At 34.3% G+C, this 20,798-nt stretch overlaps 2 protein-coding genes across 2 annotated transcripts; both read left to right on the plus strand.

The window, feature by feature from the left end:
- The first annotated feature begins 46 nt into the window (after positions 1 to 46).
- TBC1D23 (TBC1 domain family member 23) lies at positions 47 to 6,893 on the plus strand. The gene is made up of 11 exons (XM_065358049.1): positions 47 to 247; positions 447 to 664; positions 755 to 1,077; positions 1,158 to 1,433; positions 1,504 to 1,743; positions 1,813 to 2,026; positions 2,109 to 2,289; positions 5,416 to 5,591; positions 5,673 to 5,808; positions 5,918 to 6,097; positions 6,169 to 6,893. Exons 1-11 carry the CDS (start codon positions 228 to 230, stop codon positions 6,275 to 6,277), a joined length of 2,073 nt encoding a protein of 690 aa, XP_065214121.1. The 5' UTR covers positions 47 to 227; the 3' UTR covers positions 6,278 to 6,893.
- Positions 6,894 to 9,952: 3,059 nt separating this feature from the next.
- On the plus strand, positions 9,953 to 20,348 carry Jarid2 (Jumonji, AT rich interactive domain 2). Its single transcript, XM_065358059.1, has 28 exons — positions 9,953 to 10,325; positions 10,429 to 10,628; positions 10,705 to 10,799; positions 10,886 to 11,012; positions 11,087 to 11,231; positions 11,305 to 11,444; positions 11,525 to 11,759; positions 12,683 to 12,840; positions 12,913 to 13,629; positions 13,704 to 13,766; positions 13,842 to 14,000; positions 14,075 to 15,175; positions 15,251 to 15,385; positions 15,461 to 15,676; positions 15,760 to 16,532; positions 16,619 to 16,863; positions 16,943 to 17,215; positions 17,290 to 17,479; positions 17,551 to 17,703; positions 17,778 to 17,976; positions 18,053 to 18,162; positions 18,233 to 18,530; positions 18,604 to 18,718; positions 18,794 to 19,085; positions 19,165 to 19,263; positions 19,341 to 19,523; positions 19,616 to 19,726; positions 19,811 to 20,348. Exons 1-28 carry the CDS (start codon positions 10,270 to 10,272, stop codon positions 19,898 to 19,900), a joined length of 6,678 nt encoding a protein of 2,225 aa, XP_065214131.1. The 5' UTR covers positions 9,953 to 10,269; the 3' UTR covers positions 19,901 to 20,348.
- The last annotated feature ends 450 nt before the right edge of the window (positions 20,349 to 20,798 follow it).

Genomic DNA, 20,798 nt, shown 5'->3' on the forward strand with positions numbered 1-20,798 from the left:
TATCCAGTATCGCGTATCAATCCATATTCAAAATTGTGTTTATTGATGATAGTTATTTTGAGAGATAAGCATTTTCGTCGAGGAAATTTTCACGTTCGGTTGTTTATTGGAAATTGATTAATTACGTTCAACTAAATTAATGAATTGTCGTTTGAACTCGAACTCGAGCAATCGAACGACGCCAAAATAAGTTGATCGTTCCGATGTTCTAAAACAATGGACAAATCATGGCTTTGGAAAAAGACTGGTAAATATGGGTTTTAAGCTTGTAATTATCTGCGTGTTCGTGTTTGCGTATTGCTTATCTGTTACTACGCGTACTTAAAAATTCATTAAGTGTAGGAATATTGCCAAATTTTTCTTTACGAGTTGATGATGTGTCACCGAAATTCCAACTCATCGTTTCGATTTCGATCAATTTTTACATTTTGATTGTTGTATTGTAGGATTCAAGAGCTAGAAACTGCTCTAAAAGAAGAATACAATAGCGATGAATTACGACGTAGTGACGATGAAGTTGACAATATTACAGAAATCGCTCGTCCCAATATTTGGCAATCATGCCTAGGGGTTCAAAATACAGATAGTAAAATTGACCTGTTCGATGACATATTCGATCTACCAGAACAAAAGGTTCTACGAGAAGATTGTTTGCATTTCGTGTGTACGTATTCTCTTCCTATGTTGCGAAATCAAAGTCGTATCATTAATTGTGTCAGTGTAACGATGATTTTTTTTTATTTCGATTGTTTAGCTAAACTAGGGAACAATGAAGAGGACAAAATATCAGTTTTATCGGATTTAGAATCAATTTTAACATTTCATTGCAAAAGTACCAGTAATAAGAAAAGATACGAAAGTAAAAACGGATGGATCGATGTTCTATTACCATTGATAACGTTGAAGTTACCTCGTTCGTGCGTTTATAATTTATTCGAAGCTATTTACGAGAAGTATATACCACGAAACGCCGATAGTTTTCATTTATTAAGATTACTGCTGCTGTATCACGATCCTCAGCTATGTAATTTCTTAGATACGAAGAAAGTTACGCCAGATTTATTCGCTAAATCTTGGGTATTTATTCGGAATAATTTCTTCACGATTTGCGTCGCAAAGAAACGAAATATTAATTCTGGTTTTATTTTTGATTACAGTTTCAGTCATTATTTGCGTCCAGTTGTGATTTAGGTGTTATTCTGTCGATGTGGGATTTGTATTTTCAAAAAGGAGATCAGTTTTTTATATTTTTTTTAGCTTTGGTTATCATCGTGAACGCCAGAGAATTAATATTGAATTTAAATAAAGAAGACAAGACGAAAATCGTGGAAGTCATTTCTTTACTTCCGTGCAATTTGACCGCCGAAGATGTCACTGATTTTTGCGCTTTGGCACAATATTACGACTCGAAAACGCCATCTTCGTTTAAACAAGTAATTTTTTAGACCTTGTTTTGAACTAAATGCTCTGACTTCAGTGTAATTATTTTTAAACTCGTTGCAGGATCTAGAACATATATTATTCGAAAATTTGGAAGAAGTAGAAAGTAAATCGAATAGTTTATTATCGCAAGCATTATGTTTACCAGTCAGTGTAATGGAATTGATTTCCAATTCCGAAGAAACCAATGTAATTTCCGATTCAGGCGAAGAAAACGTCAGATTCTTTTTAATAGATTGCCGTCCAGCCGAGCAGTATAACGCCGGTCATCCACCTACTGCCTTTCACTTGGATTGTAACTTGGTCAGTTTAATCAGTTCGACTTCGAGCCGCCTTCTAACTACATTCACTTTACGTAATCATTCGTTACAGATGTTACAAGAACCGAATTCTTTCGCGACCGCTGTACAGGGTCTGTTATCGTGCCAACGTCAAGCTCTAGCCGCTAATAGTAAAGCAGGCGGAGAACATTTATGCTTTTTGGGATGCGGTGAACTGCTGGCGGATCAGTATACCCATATGGTGGTCGCCTCGTTCCTTCAAAAGCATACTCAGTTTGTTAGTATGTTAACTGGTGGCTATGAAGGTATGTGAAACGATTCGGTATTCTGCACTCAGCACTGCTGTGTGTTCTCTTCGAAAATAATAATTTTTATTTCATCCCACAGCTTTCCACAAGTATCTGGGTGATGGAGCTGAAAGTTATTTAAGAGATCATAATGAGAAACTGTGTCCTGTTTGTGTCAAAGAGAAGGCCTCCGGAAACGGTAAACAGAAGTCGAAAAAATCACCTCAGATGAATGGAAACGTCGATACCAGCGAGAAATCGGATATTTTTGGAAAAATAGGGTCAGTTTTGTTTTCTAGCGATCTTTTTGATAATTCTTTCGAAAACATTCCATCTCAGTTCATCTAAATGTTGATTTTAAGTCTTTCAGTTCCGCTCTTGATTTTTCAAGTAGTATTCACTCATTCTGAACGACCCTTTTGAAGTGATTTAGGGGGAGGGGAGGGGGAGGGACTTTCAATTTTCTATTTTAGCGTAGAGGAATTTGCGTGCTAGTTTTTGCTGACCACGAATTTTTCTTTCTGATGGAGTTGTATCCATTCCCAATATCACACTGACCTTCGGCGGCACGTAGGGGGGACAAAAATTTTTAATTTCTTCATGAGACGTCAGATTTATTGTTATAAAATGTACCATGATGAAAAAATGAAGTTGATCTTGTATGCACCTGTCCCTTGTGCCTATAATTTAAGTTTGTTGATATTTTTGTTAAATGAATATACCAAACATGATTTTTTCATTGAGCTGGTTTCTGAAATTTTAAGATTACGAGATTATGACCCTTCTTCTTAAGATAATACGCGAATTTCTAAATACAAAATGAAAAGAATTGATACCCGTTTTGATAATTTTTTTCTTTTTAATGCCACGGCTGTGCTAAGATCAAACATTAATCGATATTGTCCTCCCAATCCCCAAACCCTCTCCTCCTCCTCTTTGGCCGCAAGTTTTGATATGCTGAAAACATGAGCAATATTTTTATTGGTTGTTTCTTTATTTATGCACGATCACGATAGAAAGTGTGAATTCAAGATTTCTCTCCTCTTCCACTCTCCCTCACAGTGAATTATAAAAAAATTAATTTTTTTTAGGTATTTAAATTACAAGAGTGCGGTTATCAAGCCATCCATTTCACCTCTTTCATTTTTCCTCCTTAATCTTTCGAGGTAGGCCAATTCGATGCGCTCAGATCAGCATTTTGAATTTTTGACATTAGATTCCTGATTCTCAGACATGAAAATTTGATGAGATCTTATTAGGTCAGTCAGATCAGATCAGATCCGCTTCTTTGGATACAATTTCATCTAACCAAATTCAATCAGATCAGAATTCTGATAGAATCAGACCCCTGATCATCAAATGGGAGAAATCTAATAAAATCTGATCAGATTTTATCAGACAAGTTTGATCAGCTTTGATCAGACCAGTTAATTCAGATCAAAATTCTGATTGGATTAGATCCCTGATTGAAATCTGACCACACTTGATCCGATTTGATCAGATCACGCATTCTCTGGGCCCGGGAAAAAAAGTTTTATAGAATTTTATAAAAAATACCCACTTATTTTCTATACAAAATAATTGGGTATTTTTTATAAAATTTTATGTGTGGTTGTTATGAAGACAAATTTTAACATTGATTCAAACATTTTGTGGATTGTGGGCTTCCAAAGCATCCACTTTTTATCAAAAATTAAGTCCCACGCTCGTCACTTCACTACACAATATGACACTTTGAGTGGAATAATTAGAAGAGATCAATAAAATCAATTATAGAGAATGATGCAGTACTTTATCTAAGAGTACTAACTATACCATTTCATATGATACAATTGTATCATTTTTGATAAACTTGTATAAAAATGTATAAAATATTATCTATTTGATAAAATTGCATAAATTTTGATAAAAAAAAAAATTAAAAACCAACACCATATTTGAACAATTTTATCAAATTTTATACAGCTGAATCAAATTCTATACAAATGTACACAGTTTTAAACAATTTTATAAACGTTTATACAATTAATGCAAAATATCCATTCTACTGAAAAAAATTTTATACAATTTTATCAAAGCAATTACTCTTCTTTTTATCAAAATCTATGTGAATGTATAAAACTGTATACAATTATATGCATTTGATACACCTTTATAAAAAGCTAATTCAATTTTGATGAAATTCTATAAAATTTTATGCAATTTTATCAAAGCAATTATTTTTCTTTTTATGAAAATGTATAGGAATGTATAAAACTGCATACAATTGTATCATATTTGATACACCTTTATAAAAAGCTATTTCAATTTTGATGAAATTCTATAAAATTGAATGCAATTTTTATAGAACTCTATACAAGTTAATGCAATTTTTATAGAATTCTATACAAGTTTATAAAACTTTTTTTCCTGGGATGGATCTGATTTGAGCTGATCTTTCGTATTTTGTGATGGTCTAATCGGAAATCGGACCATAATCCTGATCTGATTGGATCTGGTCAGATCAATCAGAACTAGAGAATGTGTGGATCTAATCTGATCTTCTCTGATCAGATCTAGTCAAAATTAGAAACAAATAAACAATGAGATTTCTCCCATTCAATGAACAGGGATTTGATCAGATCAAAATTCTGATCATATCAAATTGAATCTAAGGCTGATCTGATCAAACTGGTCTGATCCGATGTGATTAAATTTTCCCTGTTTGGCGATCAGGGGTCTGATCCGATCTAAATTCTGATCTGATTAGATCTGATGCATTTTGTTAGAACCAGAGAATGTGCGAATCTAATTTGATCAAATCTGGATCCAATCTGTTGAAAATTCTGATCAGATCAAATTGAATGCAGAGATGGTGCGTATCTGATCAGATGTGGTATGATCGGATCAAATCTGATGCATCCGATCTGATCTGATCAAATCTTATGTGATCTGATCTGATCAAATCTGATGTGATCCAATCATATATTTTCTCTATTTTGTGATCAAAGATCAGATCTGATCAAAATTCTGATCTGAGTGGATATGGACAGATCAAATTTGATCCAAAGAATCTACGGATCTAATTTAAGCATTGATCTGATTAAGCTGATCTGATCAGATAAGTTCAGATTAGATTACATTCAATCAGGGTTCCCTTATTCACTTTGATCAGATCTGAACAGATCTAATCCGATCGAAACTCTGATCTGATTTAAATCAAGTTTTCCTCATTTGCTCTGATCAGATCTTATCCGATCAAAACTTGGATCTTGATCTAACGTTATCTGATTCGATCTGCTCAATAAAGCTTCACTTCGAGAATGCCCATTGCCCACATCAGGCGCAATCCAATCATTTTCCATTATTTCTGCGTCGAGTTTTCGAAAAATACGTATTAATTTTGCATTTTTCTTCCCATGTTACAGTGCTGTAGTCAAAATGAAATCAGCCGATATAAAGGAAAAATTCGTCGAATATATCACCAATCCAAACAATCTGAATAACGAAACAGATCGTCACATCAGTAGTTCTGATAAAGTAGGCAAACCATATCGTAATCTAGCTCCTGTATTCGCCATTACCGACGAACCAGATCCCGGTGGTAAATATTACCTACTCGACGTATTATATTATGTACATAATATACTTTTCATTCAGTTTCTAATTCGGCTTCTTGTTTCAGAAACAAGTAACGAAGACAACGTGTCAATTACCAGTTCACACGAGTTAATTAAAGTGTCGGCTTTTCTTGAAAATCCTCGCATTGTTACCTCGGTTAAATGTCAAGAAGTCATGGTGTCTGGGCATTTGTTCGATTGGTTGGTATACCTACTCCTAATTTATATAAATCGTAATTGTTTTTTTTTCACATTTCCAATCCTAGTCGGACTCTTTATTAAAACATCTTGCGCATAATTGGCTGTTTAGTCATTTGGTTGCCACAGATACTCATCTGATAGCTATCAGACGATCGGATAAAAAGGATTATGGACACGTGACGGTGAATCGACCTTTGGCTTCGATTGCTAAAATCACTTGTCGCAAAAAACATCCAGAATTCGTGACGTTTCAGTACGGATCACCCAATGATATAACTGATATGGATAGGTAAATCGAATATTCCCAAAATTCAGCTGAAAAATCCAACGAGAGAATGTTCTAATCGGTATTGTTTCCAGGTTCCTGATACCTAACTCGAGCGAAGTCACCTCAACCATTTCGAGACAAATCATGAAACGTGTTAAAGAAGACGAAGATTCAAAAAGCGCCAAAAACTCACCGAAATAGTTGTAAATTTACATGTTCTCTTTCTTTTTTTTTCTTTTTAGCGTTAGTGCTGAAGCATATTATATTATTTGTTTGATTACCTGTGATAGTATATACGCAACGGTGCTACAACAGAGTCATTAAAAAACTTTGACAAAATCAATTCGAAAAATCAACCTACAATATTGCGGGCGTACTCGTATTTCCTGTTTTTCTAGTTATTTCTGCCTGTACTTTACGAGTATATCGAATCGCAACAATTTTTATATCCTTCGCCGTTTACGTTTTTCGCACTTTTCTATATTTTTTACAGGGCGTCGTCGTCGTCGGTTTCTTCGGTTTTATTTATTTATTTTTTTTTTAAATTCGAAAATTACAGCTTGAAATGGTCAAATAATGGAGCTGTGTCTAATTTTATGGCTAAAAAGGTGACCTAAGTGCCTTATTATACGTATACCAGGTACTTGTGTATCGATATTCTATACTTCGAGAAAACGAAATGATTTTAATGACTTTGTTATTATTGTTCTCATCATGAATGAAATATTTACTCGTGGAAATGCTTCTTTTGTTGATAGAATGTTTTGTAAACACCGCTGCGAGATTGTTGAATATATTATTTTTATCATTGCGAAAATCTTATTTCGTTTTCTTCTCAGCTGTCATCAAATTTAATAAATTCAATTAACGATGCCGAATTGTAAGAATTCAAAGTGCAATGAAGCTAGATAAAATTAAAGTACGTAATCTCTAATCTTATAACCTGCTGCATAATCGAGTCGTCAATGGATCTTTTTTTTAAATCATCGATGCATATTGTCAACTAGACAGGTGTTTTTTGAACAAATATTCAACTTTTATATACAAAAATACATATCGATTATCAATATCAATATGTTGATCAATGATATTGAAAAATTATAGAAAATAGGTTGAATCCATGTAATGGATGAACCGAATGTGAAATTCAACACTCAGAGTGCCCTAAATTAATTTAGAAAAATGTTGACTAAAATTGAACTTCAATTTTTTTATTTTTTTTTTCACGATGAACGGTTTTCTGGAACAAAGCTTTAATTTCAAAGTGAAGTTTTAAGGAAATTTTTAAAAAATAAAAATGAATAATTTGAGAGGTGGAAGCGAAAAAATCATTGTATAACATACACGAAAAAGCGCGTTTTTTATGCGACGTTAAAAATTTTTTAAAGCATGCTTTGCACCGAGTTTTAAGCTCCGCAAACAATTTTTTTTAAAATTCTGCAATGGGTACCCTTCACATTTTTTAATGAATTTTTAAAATGTCACCACCCCCTCCCCCCAAAAAATTGAATAATAGAATTTTTTGTGAAAGTTTCAACAATTTTGGAACGAATTGCCTTCAGACTTTATTGACAGAATTTTGAGCACTTGTGTAGGGATAGGAGGGAGTCACCTCGAAAATTAGTTTGAGGTGGTTTTATACCAAAAGTGGCCTTTTGAGCGAGTTTCACTTTTATCCAATTTGAATTTTGAAGATAGCGAGGATTTCGCCATCTATCCTCTTAAGGTGTCACACTCCGATTTGAACGGGACCGCGATTTTTGGAAAGAGCATAGTCTAAAACCCCCAAAACCAAATTTTCAGCTGCCCGAGTTCATTTTTCGATTTTTGGCGAATTTTTGAAAATTCAAAATTGAGCTGTTTTTGGCGATTTATGCTTTTTTTTAAAAAGTACGTACTTGATCAATAGAAATGGTCAAAATAAGTCCCAAAACTAATATTAATTACCCAAATGCAAATTTTACCATTTCCAGCCATTCTGGAGCCTCCAGCGCGATTTTTCAATTTCTCCAGAATTTTGAATTTGCTCCAGAAGGCGTGAATATGCAGTTGAGCAGCTAAAAATCGTGTTGTGCATTATACGCTACCTGTGTAACGAGTTTATACCTACATTTCAGCCGATTTTGGGAGTGACACCTCAAGAGTGGTTTTTTGACCAGCTTTTTTCAAAATTAAAAAATCCAAAAAATCAAAAGATAACCGTTTGTGAGGAAATTTTTGAAATTTGCACGAATCGCTGTATGTTTTCAAGAACTTACACCCGGAGCGCAAATTCTACTATTTCCAGCCGTTTTGGAGCGAGAGTGACACCTCAAAAAACCACTCTTGAGGTGTCATTCTCAAAATTGGCTCAAATGTGAATAAACTCGTTAATCAGGTCGAGTGTAATGTACAACTCGATTTTTAGCTGCCCAACTTCATATTAACGCCTTCTGGAGCAAATTCAAAATTCTGGAGAAATTGAAAAATCGCGCTGGAGGCTTCAGAATGGCTGGAAATTGTGAAATTTGGATTTCGGAGTTAGTTTTGGACAGAATACAGCGATTCGCGTGAATTCAAAAATTTCCACAAAAACGGGAAACTTTTGATTTTTTTGATTTTTTAATTTTAATAAAAGCTGGTCAAAAAGCCACTTTTGAGGTGTCGCTCTCAAAATCGGCTCAAATGTAGATAAACTTGTTAAACAGGTCGAGTATAATACACAACTCGATTTCTAGCTGCCCAACTGCATATTCACGCCATCTGGAGCAAATTCAAAATTCTGGAGAAATCGAAAAATCGGACTGGAGGCTCCAGAATGGCTGGAAATGGTGAAATTTGCATTTGGGTAATTAATATTAGTTTGGGGACTTATTTTGACCATTTTTATTGATCAAGTACGTACCTTTTTTTTAAAAAAAAGCATAAATCGCCAAAAACAGTCAATTTTGAATTTTCAAAAATTCGGCAAAAATCGAAAAATGAACTTGGGTTAGCTGAAAATTTGCCAAATTTGGTTTTGGGGGTTTTAGACTATGCTCTTTCCAAAACACCTCAAGAGGTTCCCTTGTAAGATGTCAGGATAGGACATGTTTTGGAAAGTATAATCGACTAATGATATGAACAGAGCTTTGCAATCTCAATTCTCAACCAAGGTTCCAATAAGGACAACAAAAGTGTTTGGTTTTCGAAAAAAAGCTATGCTCTTGGGCTCTTGCGCCCCATGTACCTTGAACCTACTCTGCTGGAAGTGCTGGAGTTCAATCTTTCAATTTATTAATAAAAAAAATTTTCAAAAAATCAATCACGCCTAGAAAAATTGTTTCAAAATTTTAATTCTAAAATTCATGATTTTTAGCTAAGTGATCCGATCCCTAAGGCTAACCCTGTGGCTGTAACGTCGATCTATGAACGTATGAATACAGCCCTACATGGATCATGGATGAGAAATTTGATCGATTCAATAAATGAAATTTAGCCAAAATTATATCCAAAATTTGCAACAAAAAAAAAACGTCATGATGATGAAAATTGAAAAAACCGTATGGAAACATTACATTTTCAAAAATCATTCGTTAATCGTTTCATTTCGTTGCGTTGCGTTTCGTTTCGTTCGATTTTCTTTATTCATTTCGTTATGTTTTTGTTTCGTGTCTCGTTTCGTTTCCAGAGGAAAAAAAATCGTCGTTTCCGTTATTGTTCCGTTTCGTTTCGATTCGAACATTTTCGATTCTTTTCGTTTCGTTTTCACAATGCAGGTGATTTGCGCAATGTCAGAAAAGATTCATTTTGTGAAACGAACGAATGATTTGAAAATGATTGGAATTTGTTAAGGCACGCTTTCATTACAATAAAAAACCGGTTAGGACAATGTGATTGAACTTCGCTTCCATATGAATATGAAAACAAGATTTATTGTTTATGTTGATATTGAATTGAGAAGATTAACGCTGTGTGTGAGGATGTGAATGTTCTTTGTTTTTTAGTATCCATAATTTCGATCATTCTGCGTGTAATTTGTGTTCGTGAAATGTGATCTCAAAGATTTAAAATGAAGTTCGAGTGTGGTTTGAACGGTAAGATAGGTCCAACCATATGAGTGTTAAATATCGGTGTTCATCCATACGTGATATTCGCATTGTTCGTGCCGTTCGTACAAGATCTCATCAGCATGGTTGTATTATTTCTAATATAAAATTATTCATTATTCCATCATGAAAAGAAGAGCCGTCGCTGTAAATGAGCGTTGTACTTCGCCAGTGATAAAAAGGTAAACTCGCATACATCGTTTAAAAAATTTCTCACATCGATCCTGTCTATGTTCCTCGCTATACTGTAGTCTTACCATGTTACGATTTTTTCATATTTTACAGGACGAAAGTACACGCTCAAAGAAAATTCGCTCAAGGTGCAAGTAATTACATCACGACGCCGACTAAATTACCAAAACCCAACGATGCTGTGCAGCCATTTTCACCGGAAACTAGTAGCGTTGATAATGACGATCGTGAATTGAATAATTTCTCAAATCTACCGACAATCGATGATTTTCTCACATTCCTGTGTTATCGAGGTAATTTATTTTCAAACACTAGCGTAGGTATTGGTTACAGTCGAAAGTGGAGGTCTCACACACCTTTTATTTTCAGAAACCGATGTTCTCCCGCAGAGATTAAACTACCTGAATACCCCGCAATTCGAAAGCATTCCTGCGAAAAAGAAACCTTCGAAATCGAGCTCTACGGTATGTTTTCTTCGTTTTTAGTTTTTAACATATTACATCGAGCTAATAAAGTTGGAATGTAATTAATATCTGATTTATTGTTCCAGTCGTTATCGTCGTTACCTTCGAGTAGATCTAGTATTGACCATAGTAAGGCTAGTGATAAAGTTAATTCGAATTTCAAGAATAAAAAGAAAGTTCCTGAGTATCCATTACGTTCTAAGGAAATCAAATGTAAGTTTATTTTCGCCTTGAGAATTTGATTGAATTTTACTTCGTATTAATAATACCATGATTTGTTTCCTTAGGTAAACCAATCATTAGCAAAGCTTCGCGTTCTTTAGCGTTAAAACATAATCAACGATTACGTAAAATCGTGCAAACCAAGTTTACCGAAAATAAATTACCGAATTTCAAGGCTAAGAATACTTCGAATAAATTTCCAGCTTCGAAGTACGATTAATCCTCGATTAAAAATTAAATCTCCTGTACGAATGTGTTTATTAATCGATATTTCTAATTCCAGGAATAATGTCAACGTTAAAGTTAATAATGTTAAGAATCATACCATCACTACAGCTAATAGTTCTGAGAAAGAAACGTCCAAGATTACCGGACAGGAAGTGAAACGTGTTACCAGAAGAAATTCTAACCTTAATGATTTAGGTATGATGTACTGGAATAATCTGTCGTCAATTTAACCGCAATTTTTCTCATATTTCCCCATCTTCTTGATTTTTTTTCAGCTGAAAAGCCTGAGATAGTTCGAACAGTTGCGAGGAAATCACCGGCGAAGCCAAGTTTACCAGTTAAAGAGCTTCCAGTAACCGTAAACAATACGCACGTTCAAGCTAGAAAACTGCCACCGAAGACACTTCGTGTTTCCGTAACTAAATTACCTTCGCCTACAATTTCCAACATCTCGCCGATAAAAAGAAGCACACGTTCGGCTACAGCGCGTCTTGAATCGAATATAAAAACGTATGTATGATTATTGATAATAGAAAACAAAATGCGCTTCTCTGGCATTTGTAGTCTTTATAGCCTAGAGCTGTATACTTTTTCTAGTTTACTTCCTGTTATATCATAACGGTCATTGTTAGTTTACTTTTTCATTACATTCGGATGTGGTGCTTTTTTCCTTGTGTTTTTTTTCTTCTTTTTTGTCAGTCCTTTTTAGTGTGCATGTTGATAATGTGTTATCTCGATTATTTGTATTTTTTTATTTACTTTCGCTGTAGGTTAAGGTGTGGGGTTTTTGGAGAAATTGTACAACAACCGTAGTCTTTTTTGTTGTTGAATATTTTTAAAAACTATATACCTATATAGAGCTTTTTAATGGATAATATTGCATGATTATTTTTTTCATTTTTAACTCTACGACTGATTACTGACATGCATGCGTTAAAGTAATGCTGCAGTAATTTTTTCCATTAAAAGCTCTGTAGATATTTACGATTTGGTACAATGTGGGTGATTTAGCAGTAGTACAAACAAGTAGTTTTATTCACTTGCATTTTATCATTTTATTGAGTTTGTTTTTTAAATAAATAATATTGTAGTTTTATGATCTATCCTTTTTCCTCGTGTTCTTTTTTATATTATAACTTTTCCTAGGCGAGACAGAAAATTGAAAAAAAAAATACTATTCTAGGTGTAGTCATCGTGATTACTCCTCATTTTATAGTGGAAATAAATCGAAATATTCTTCGCAACGCTTCAGCTTATTTTTAGCGAATATTTGGCAGCCTAATTTTGTAAAAATTCAAACACGCCGAAATTGCTTCAAAAAATAATTTCTAATTGGCGAATGAAAAAAATAAAAATGATATTTCGATGTTGTAAATTTTTTTCTCGAAAACAAGTATAACTTCAGACCAATGATAATTAAATTTTTTCTATAGCCCAAGCACGAGTTCTCGACCAACGAGAAAAACAAAAGAAGCTGCAACGCTGTACATGGAAACTCTGGGTAAAGATCTACTACGTGGAGATGAAAGCTTCGATGAAGATGATTTGTCGATTGAAAATTACTTCGAGTTACCTATCGTTGAACCTGCTGGTAAGTTTATATTTAAAAAAGGTTTATTAAAGAAAGGGAAGTAATTATTATAGCGACTATTTCTGTTTTCAGCAAAACCGAAAAAAGAAATAAAAGAACCATCGAAGAAACCCAAACCGGTCATTTCGGTGAAAAGAAAGCCTCAAAAGTTGATTAAAAAATTCAACGATAAAAAGGCTCCGGTGAAAGCACCCGATAAGATTCGTAAACCAGTCAAAAAAGTTATCAAAAAAGATGAAGCTCAAATTGAAAAATTGAACGACGAGCTCAAAAAAATCGTCGAAGATAAGCCATTGAAAGAAAAATTAGAGCATATTACGAAATCGATCGATATAGATAAGGAATTGGAAGCTATACAACATACTTTAGGTATCTCTAAAGGTGAAGTGATAAATGATCTCACAGGATTAACCGATGAATTTATCGATGATAAAGAAGAACCGGTTGTAGATAAATTGCTAGATAATAATTTAGTTGAAATGCAACTCGATGAAGAAAACGAGGAAATTGAGATGGGGATTCCAATGGAATACGATGATATTGAAAATATAGACATTCCTGAATTAGCCATCGATACTAAAAGTACAAAAAATAAAATCCTACCAAAAGAAAAGACTGCCGAACATGAAATTAAAAAACGTGTTTTACAAGAAGATGCCATTATTGTAGAAAAAATCGAAAATATCATCTTGGGAGAAGATAAAACTAAAACTGAAGTTTCCCAAAAGGAAAAAATAGATGATCTCGTTCCTCAGAAAGATAAAATCTCTTCTAGCTCCAACACGAAAAGTAATACTTGTTTTTATTAAGCCTAATATCCTTTTTTCTCTCCAGTTGAATTAATTCGCAATTTTGATTTTCAGATTGCTTGAAACAATCAACTGAAAAGTTGACGAAGCCTGAAATTTCAAGCACAATCAAGAAAAGTAATTATTTTCGATGACTATAAATGTAATTTACACTTATTTTGAGCAAAAATTTTAATTCTTGTTCGTTTTCAGATTGTTCGAAGAAACCTCCGAAAAAAGTTGATAAGACTGATGATCTTAAATTGCCTACCAAGAAATCTGTCGAGAAATTAGACATTTCCAGCCCTGCTGCTAAAAAGAAATCCGACGAAGGAATAGAAAAAGCCAAAATTTCCAATCACACTGCGAAAAGTAATTGAATAATTTAACGAGTTCATCGTCTATTAATTATTTCAATACGAAAACTAACACGACATTTTTTCTAGATTCGTCGAAAAAATTAACCGAAAAACCAAATAAGAGACCGGAAGTTTCGAAACGAAAACCATCCGATAGAATAGAAAATCCAGAAGTCCCGGTGAAAAAACCCGTCGAAAAATCAGAGAAACCAGAAACTCCAGCGAGAAAACCTGTGGAAAAATCGGAGAAACCAGAGATTCCATCGAAAAAACCTGTTGAAAAATTAGAGAAACCAGAGATTCCAGCGATAAAACCTGTCGAAAAATTAGAGAAAACAGAAATTCCGGCGAAAAAACCTGTTGAAAAACCAGAAGCTGTGGTGAAAAAACCAACCGAAAAAATTGTCAAGTCCGAAGGCCTAGTGAAAAAATCGACAGAAAAAGTAGAAAAATCAGAAGGCTCGGTGAAAAAATTTACAGAAAAATCAGAAATTCCAGTAAAGAAATCTGTTGATAAAACAGATAAATTGGAAGTTCCGGTGAAAAAATCTGTAGAAAAATTAGAAAAATCAGAAATTCCAATAAAGAAATCTGTTGATAAAACAGATAAATTGGAAGTTCCAGTGAAAAAACCAATAGAAAAATTAGAAAAATCGGAAAGCTTCGTGAAAAAATTATCAGAAAAAGTAGAAAACTCAGAAGTTTCGTTGAAGAAATCTGTTGACAAAATAGATAAATCTGAAGCTCCGGTGAAAAAATCGACAGAAAAATCAATGAAAAAACCATCAGAAAAAGTAGAAAAGTCGGAAGTTTTATTGAAGAAATCTGTCGACAAAATGGAAAAACTGGAAACTCCAGTGAAAAAATCCGCAGAAAAGATGGAAAAATCAGAAGATTTATCGAAAAAATCTGCAGAAAAATCGGAAGTTTTGATTAAAAAATCAATAGAAAAAACGGGGGTTAAATTGAAGAAACCTGTCCTAAAAATAGATAGACTGGAAATTTCGGCGAAAAAATCAACTGAAAAAGTAGATAAATCAGAAATTATATCGAAGAAATCTGTTGAAAAAATAAATAGGTTGGAAGCTCCGGTGAAAAAATTGCCAGAAAAAGTAGAAAAAGAAGCGACACTGAAAAAACATATCGAAAAAACTGAAAAGTCGCACGCTTCGAATACCTTTACGAAAAGTAATATCTCGTACCTTGTTTCTACTTTCACTCTTATTTTCCTCATAAATATTAATTCGTTAAATTTGTTTTCAGATTGTTTGAAAAAACCAGCCGAAAAGATAGAAATACCAGAAATTCCGCCGAAAAAACCTGCTGAAAGGATAGAAAAATCAGAGTTTTTGTTGAAAAAATCTGCAGAAAGAATTGAGAAGCCTCAATCTACGAAAAGTAATATACAAATACCTGGGCCTATATTGGCGCTTTAAGTTTCATTGCAAATACTAATCTATTTGAATTTTTTAGATTCTGTAAAAATCCCATCTGAGAGAACAGAGAAACCAGAAATTTGTTCGAAAAAGCCAACGGAAAAAGTAGACAAATCTCACAAAAAACCAACAGATAAAATAGAAACACCTCAACTTCCTTCGAAAACCTCTACAGATAAAATAGAAAAACTAGAAGTTCCATCGAAAAAACCGGTTGCAAGGATAGAAAATCGGAAAGCTTCGAATTCCGAAGGTAATAATATTCCATATTTATTTTTGTTCGAACTACGTATTTTATCACCGCCAACTAAGTACTAATTTATACAACTATTTCAGATTGTTCGAAAAAACCGATAGAAAAAATAGAAAAGCCGATACCAGTTCCCGAAGAAACCATTCGTACGAGTAGCGAGAAAGAAGTCGAGAAAGAATCGCAAAAAATGGAAGAAAATCTACTTCACAAGACGCCTAATAAAGCAAAAAATATCGAAAGATCCGAACCCGATAGTAACTTCGCGCTCGAAGAAGGTGAAATTAGTCAACCAATTCCAGTCGTAGAACCGGTTTGTAAATCAACGATTACCAAAAAGACTCTCAACCGTAAGAAAGCGTCGATAAAAATAATCAAAGCTAAACCTAGTAAACTCGATGGCGATCAAAAAACTGCTAAACGAGTCAGCGTATCGCAAACAACAACCAACATCGAAGAATCAGTAACCGAAAGTAAACGAACTGAAGATCTCGTTAATGAAAAAATTGAAGACGATGTTACGACAAAAACGATGCCTAAATTAGTATTCGCGAATGGTAAATCGACATCGATGGAGGAATGTTCGCAAAAACCGATTATTCAAACGATTGCAACGTCTAGCAGCAAGATGTTCTGTTTGGAGAGTAAAAAGATCATATTCAAGAAAAATAAATCATCTACGGTGCCCGATGATAAAGAAGAAAATAGTCCTCGTAAAACCGAAGCTTTCTCAGCAGATAATGAAAACAGCGTTTACGCTTTTGAACCCGATTTACCTACCACTAGTCCGCCGTTCAGACGACTGAAACCAGTTACGCCAACGAAATCTCTCATTAGTGGGAATTCGATAGCTGTACAGGTTCGATATTGGAATATTTTCTAATTTGAGTTAGCATTTGTACTTACGACTAGAATCTCAATTCGTGATTTTATTCTGCGTTTTAGGTGAATTTCGAAAGCAACGCTAAAATAGAATGTTCGAGTTCTTCGGAAACGCAAGTATCCTCTACTACCGATTGCGATGATCGAGTATTCTATATACCAATACAAACGTCAGATACGAGTAGTACTTTAGGCGTAGCTGTCAAATTAGATACAGACGGAGCTAATCAAAAGATCATAATGAGCGCTACGCTGGTTACCAAATCACCATCGTTTACTACTACTACGGCTACGACTGTCGCATCTAAGTAATTAATCCTTCGCGATTCAACCACTCGATCTTTAATTTAAAATACGACGAGAATTAATTAGTAAATTACGTTTCAGATCTGTCAACGTTGAATCAAATGTTGCCGAGATAATCGAACCGAGAGAAACGTCCAAAAAAGACACGAGTGATAAAATAGTTGCCACAGCTGATTCGCAGTCCTCCGCTCAAACTCCTACCGATTCTCCTTCTTCGACTGTAGTATCTCCTAAATGTAATAAAAAAGTTAGCTCTACTACTAAACCTAATCAATCGGTGAAGATCGTGAAAATCAACAAAGTCAAGAAACCACCACCTCCTAAACCTAAACCGAAGCCGGTTAAAACCAAAAAGTACGGTTTTAAATTGCATCCGATCAATTTATTCGTTACTACGACGATTGTTATAATCGTGTTTTTTTTTGTAGCGTTAAAACTAAACCAGCCGAAGTTACTAAACCGGTACAAAGTACTTCGTCGAAGAATGAAATTTTAGAAGCTCCGACATTCTATCCGACTGAAGCAGAATTCAACGATCCTTTGAAGTACATCGATTCCATACGACCTGCTGCTGAAAAGTTCGGTCTTTGTAGAATCGTTCCTCCTTCTACTTTCAGAGTAAGTGGATCGTCAAAGTAGTGCTTGAATTTTACATTTTGGAGACTAACGACGTTATTTATTTTATATAGCCCGAATGTAAAGTTGCCGATGAGATGAGATTTACTGCGTATAATCAATACGTGCATAAAATGCTACATCGTTGGGGTCCAAATGTCAAAGAAATGATAGCCATTAAAAAATTCCTCGCAACTCAGAACATCCAATTGACTCAGGCTCCTTTGGTAAATATTAACGTCAGCATTATCTTCGTGAAATATGCTCTTCCATGTTTTAATCAAATAATGTACGTTGACAGATCGGTGGCATGGAAGTAGATTTACCTCGTTTATACCAAATAGTCCAGCAATGCGGTGGCCTAAGTGCAGTCATCCAAAAAGAAAGATGGCACCAAGTGGCGGATGTGATGAAAATACCGAAACTGGCTCAAGATCGAATAACAAAATTGGATGATATCTATTGCAAATATTTATTACCTTACGATATTTTATCTCATGGTGAGAACTTGGTTTTCAATAATATGGAGTTTCGAAAATTTCTAGTTGAAAACTAATCTGATTTAATCGCGTTTAGACGAAAGAGAAAAATTATTCGATGATGTAGAAAAAGACTGGAATGATCATTTGAAAAATCCCAACGACGATGATGAAGTGTTCGACGACGTCGACGAATGCATAGTTAAGGTAATAATGAGTTTCATTTTACATTTTTTATACTTGGTTTATGTATATTCTAACATGATTGCATTTATAGGGTCGTACGATGCCATTAAGCTGTTTCTATCGTATCGCTCGTAACACGATGATGATGTGTTTCGGCAGCACCGAAGGCCAAGGAGGACCTTCGACCGAAACTATCGAAACCGAATTTTGGAATCACGTATCTCAACGTAAATCTCACATCTGTGTGCATTCCGGCTCCATTGATACCGGCGTACACGGTTACGGATTTTCGGTCGCGAAAAACAGCACGTTTCGAAAACATCCGTGGAATTTGAAAGTATTAACCAATAATTCGGCTTCGATTCTAAGATCTCTAGGTCCAATTATGGGTAAGCAATCGCCTAACTCGACTAGAAAATATAAATTGGCCTCGAATAATTATTTTAAAAACAATTTTCGCAGGCGTTACTGTTCCTACGTTACATGTCGGTATGCTGTATTCTGCTTGTTGCTGGTATCGCGATCCTCACGGATTACCTTGGGTAGAATACTTGCACACAGGTGCAAATAAAATTTGGTAAGTGGAAATTAATCGTCGGAAAATTACCTATGTTTATTTGAAAAAATTTACCTTATTGTTTCTTCTTCAAAGGTACGGAATACCTGACGAGTTTAGTGAGCAGTTTAGTAAAGCGATGCGTAATTTGGTTCCGAGGTATTGTCGAGATAAAGGACTATGGCTTCCATCGGACACGGTCATGGTACCACCACCATTATTGGCAGCTGAACATGTTCCATTGTCTAGAGTTGTCCAACAGCCTGGTCAATTTATCGTTGTGTTTCCTAAAGCGTTCACTTCTTGCATTTCAACCGGTTATATGGTCTCGGAAAGCGTATATTTTGCTCACGCTTCGTGGTTAAATTCTGCTAAACAGATTTTCTCGGTATAATATATCCTATTTCTAACTTTCATTGAAATATATTCACGAGAGCAGCGAATAATTCGGTCAAATGTTTATGTAGGATATGCAAGAAAGCTGCGAGCCATCAGTATTCTCCTTAGAACAATTACTCATCAGTGTATCTACAGATGTTCGAGTTAATCTTTCGATCCTTGACCAGGTACTTCACCTACGATGAATTTTTTAACGCAATTTTACTTTCAAATTTACATTTTTATCGTGTTTTTTTTTTTTTAGATATTGCCTTTATTGATTGAACTTCGCGATACCGAAGTAGCTTCGAGAAAACAGCTCGTAAAATTAGGATTAAATACTTCGGAGAAAATGACAATTAACAAAAAACGTAAACCTAAATCATCGTTTAATGACGAAGATAATTACGAATGCGAAGTTTGTCGAGCCAATCTTTTCGTATCATTGGTAAGCATTTTATTATTCACTTATTTATACAAAAAAAAAAAAATCGCAATCGAACATTTCCCCTAATTCCTATTTTTTTTTCTTCTCAATAGGTGATAAATTCTCACAAGGAAACCAATTATTGTTTAAAACACGCTGTGAATCTTTTGCAAAAGAAGCCAGCGCAATTAAAATATTGTAAATTAATGTGCGCCTATTCGGAAGTGAGTTTTATTTTTCTGCAAGAAGTTCGTTATATTTTCGGTGAATTTGTACAAATTATTAATTTCAATCGATTGTTTTTGCAGGATGAATTAGACGAAATTATCAAGAAAGTTCAAGAAAAAATGGAAGCTAAACGTAATCGTAAACCGAACGTTAAATCGAATTCGAACTGATTATTCTAAGATTTAAAGTTGTGCCACGATATTAAAAACGTTTGTGTTCAAACATACTCTTAGATATTGTACGGATAAATGTACAAACTGCCATTTTTTCCTTTTGTTTTATATTATAATATTACGTAGATAACTATAAAATGGTTCCAAAATTAAAATATTTTACGCCAATGTGATAGACGAAGAAGTATATAATTTGTAATTTTATTGTATAGCTTAATGTTTTGGGACCATCATGTTGTACATAGAGAAAGGATGAAAGAACTTTCAGTTTGCATTTTATCATTCAGCGTAGTATTTTTATTTTCCGCGAAAGGCTGAACTAGTCTTTTTTTTGTACGTTTTCTTATTTAATGTGTTCATGATGATGTATTTTTATTTATAGAGATTTTCAATTTTTTCTACTCGTGTTTTTTAGGTAATGAATACAGATGATAATTTGTGTACGGTTTTGTGTTCATTTATTCGTGTGCGAGAATATCGATTACCTACTTGGATGTTCGCGAGGATAGGGCGGTTCATGGTGAGATATTCGGTTGTGCGATTGGCTTTCAAGAAGATGGACGAGGAACCAGTTTGCCTTTCTACACGATTTTTTTCAAAATTTCTCATCGTAGTGGTGGAGGTAAATTGTAAAATTGACAAAAGAAAACTTTGAACAGGTACAGCTCCGATTGAAGGGTTGGGCACAAAACTGCTTTCGCCAAAATGTGTCTTTTCACAAGTACCTACTTTCTTCCTATCAATTCATAAAATTAGAATTTTGTCTGCAAATGGCTCATTTTCGCAAAAAAAAACCTGAGAAATACTCGGTTTTCGCTTTTTTTTTTTTTTGCAAAATTATGCGAAATCTGCAAAAAAGGTACAGAACAAAAACTGTTGAGTGTCAAATTTCACC

The sequence above is a fragment of the Planococcus citri genome, chromosome 3 (genome assembly GCF_950023065.1).
Source record: "Planococcus citri chromosome 3, ihPlaCitr1.1, whole genome shotgun sequence".
NCBI lineage: Eukaryota > Metazoa > Arthropoda > Insecta > Hemiptera > Pseudococcidae > Planococcus > Planococcus citri.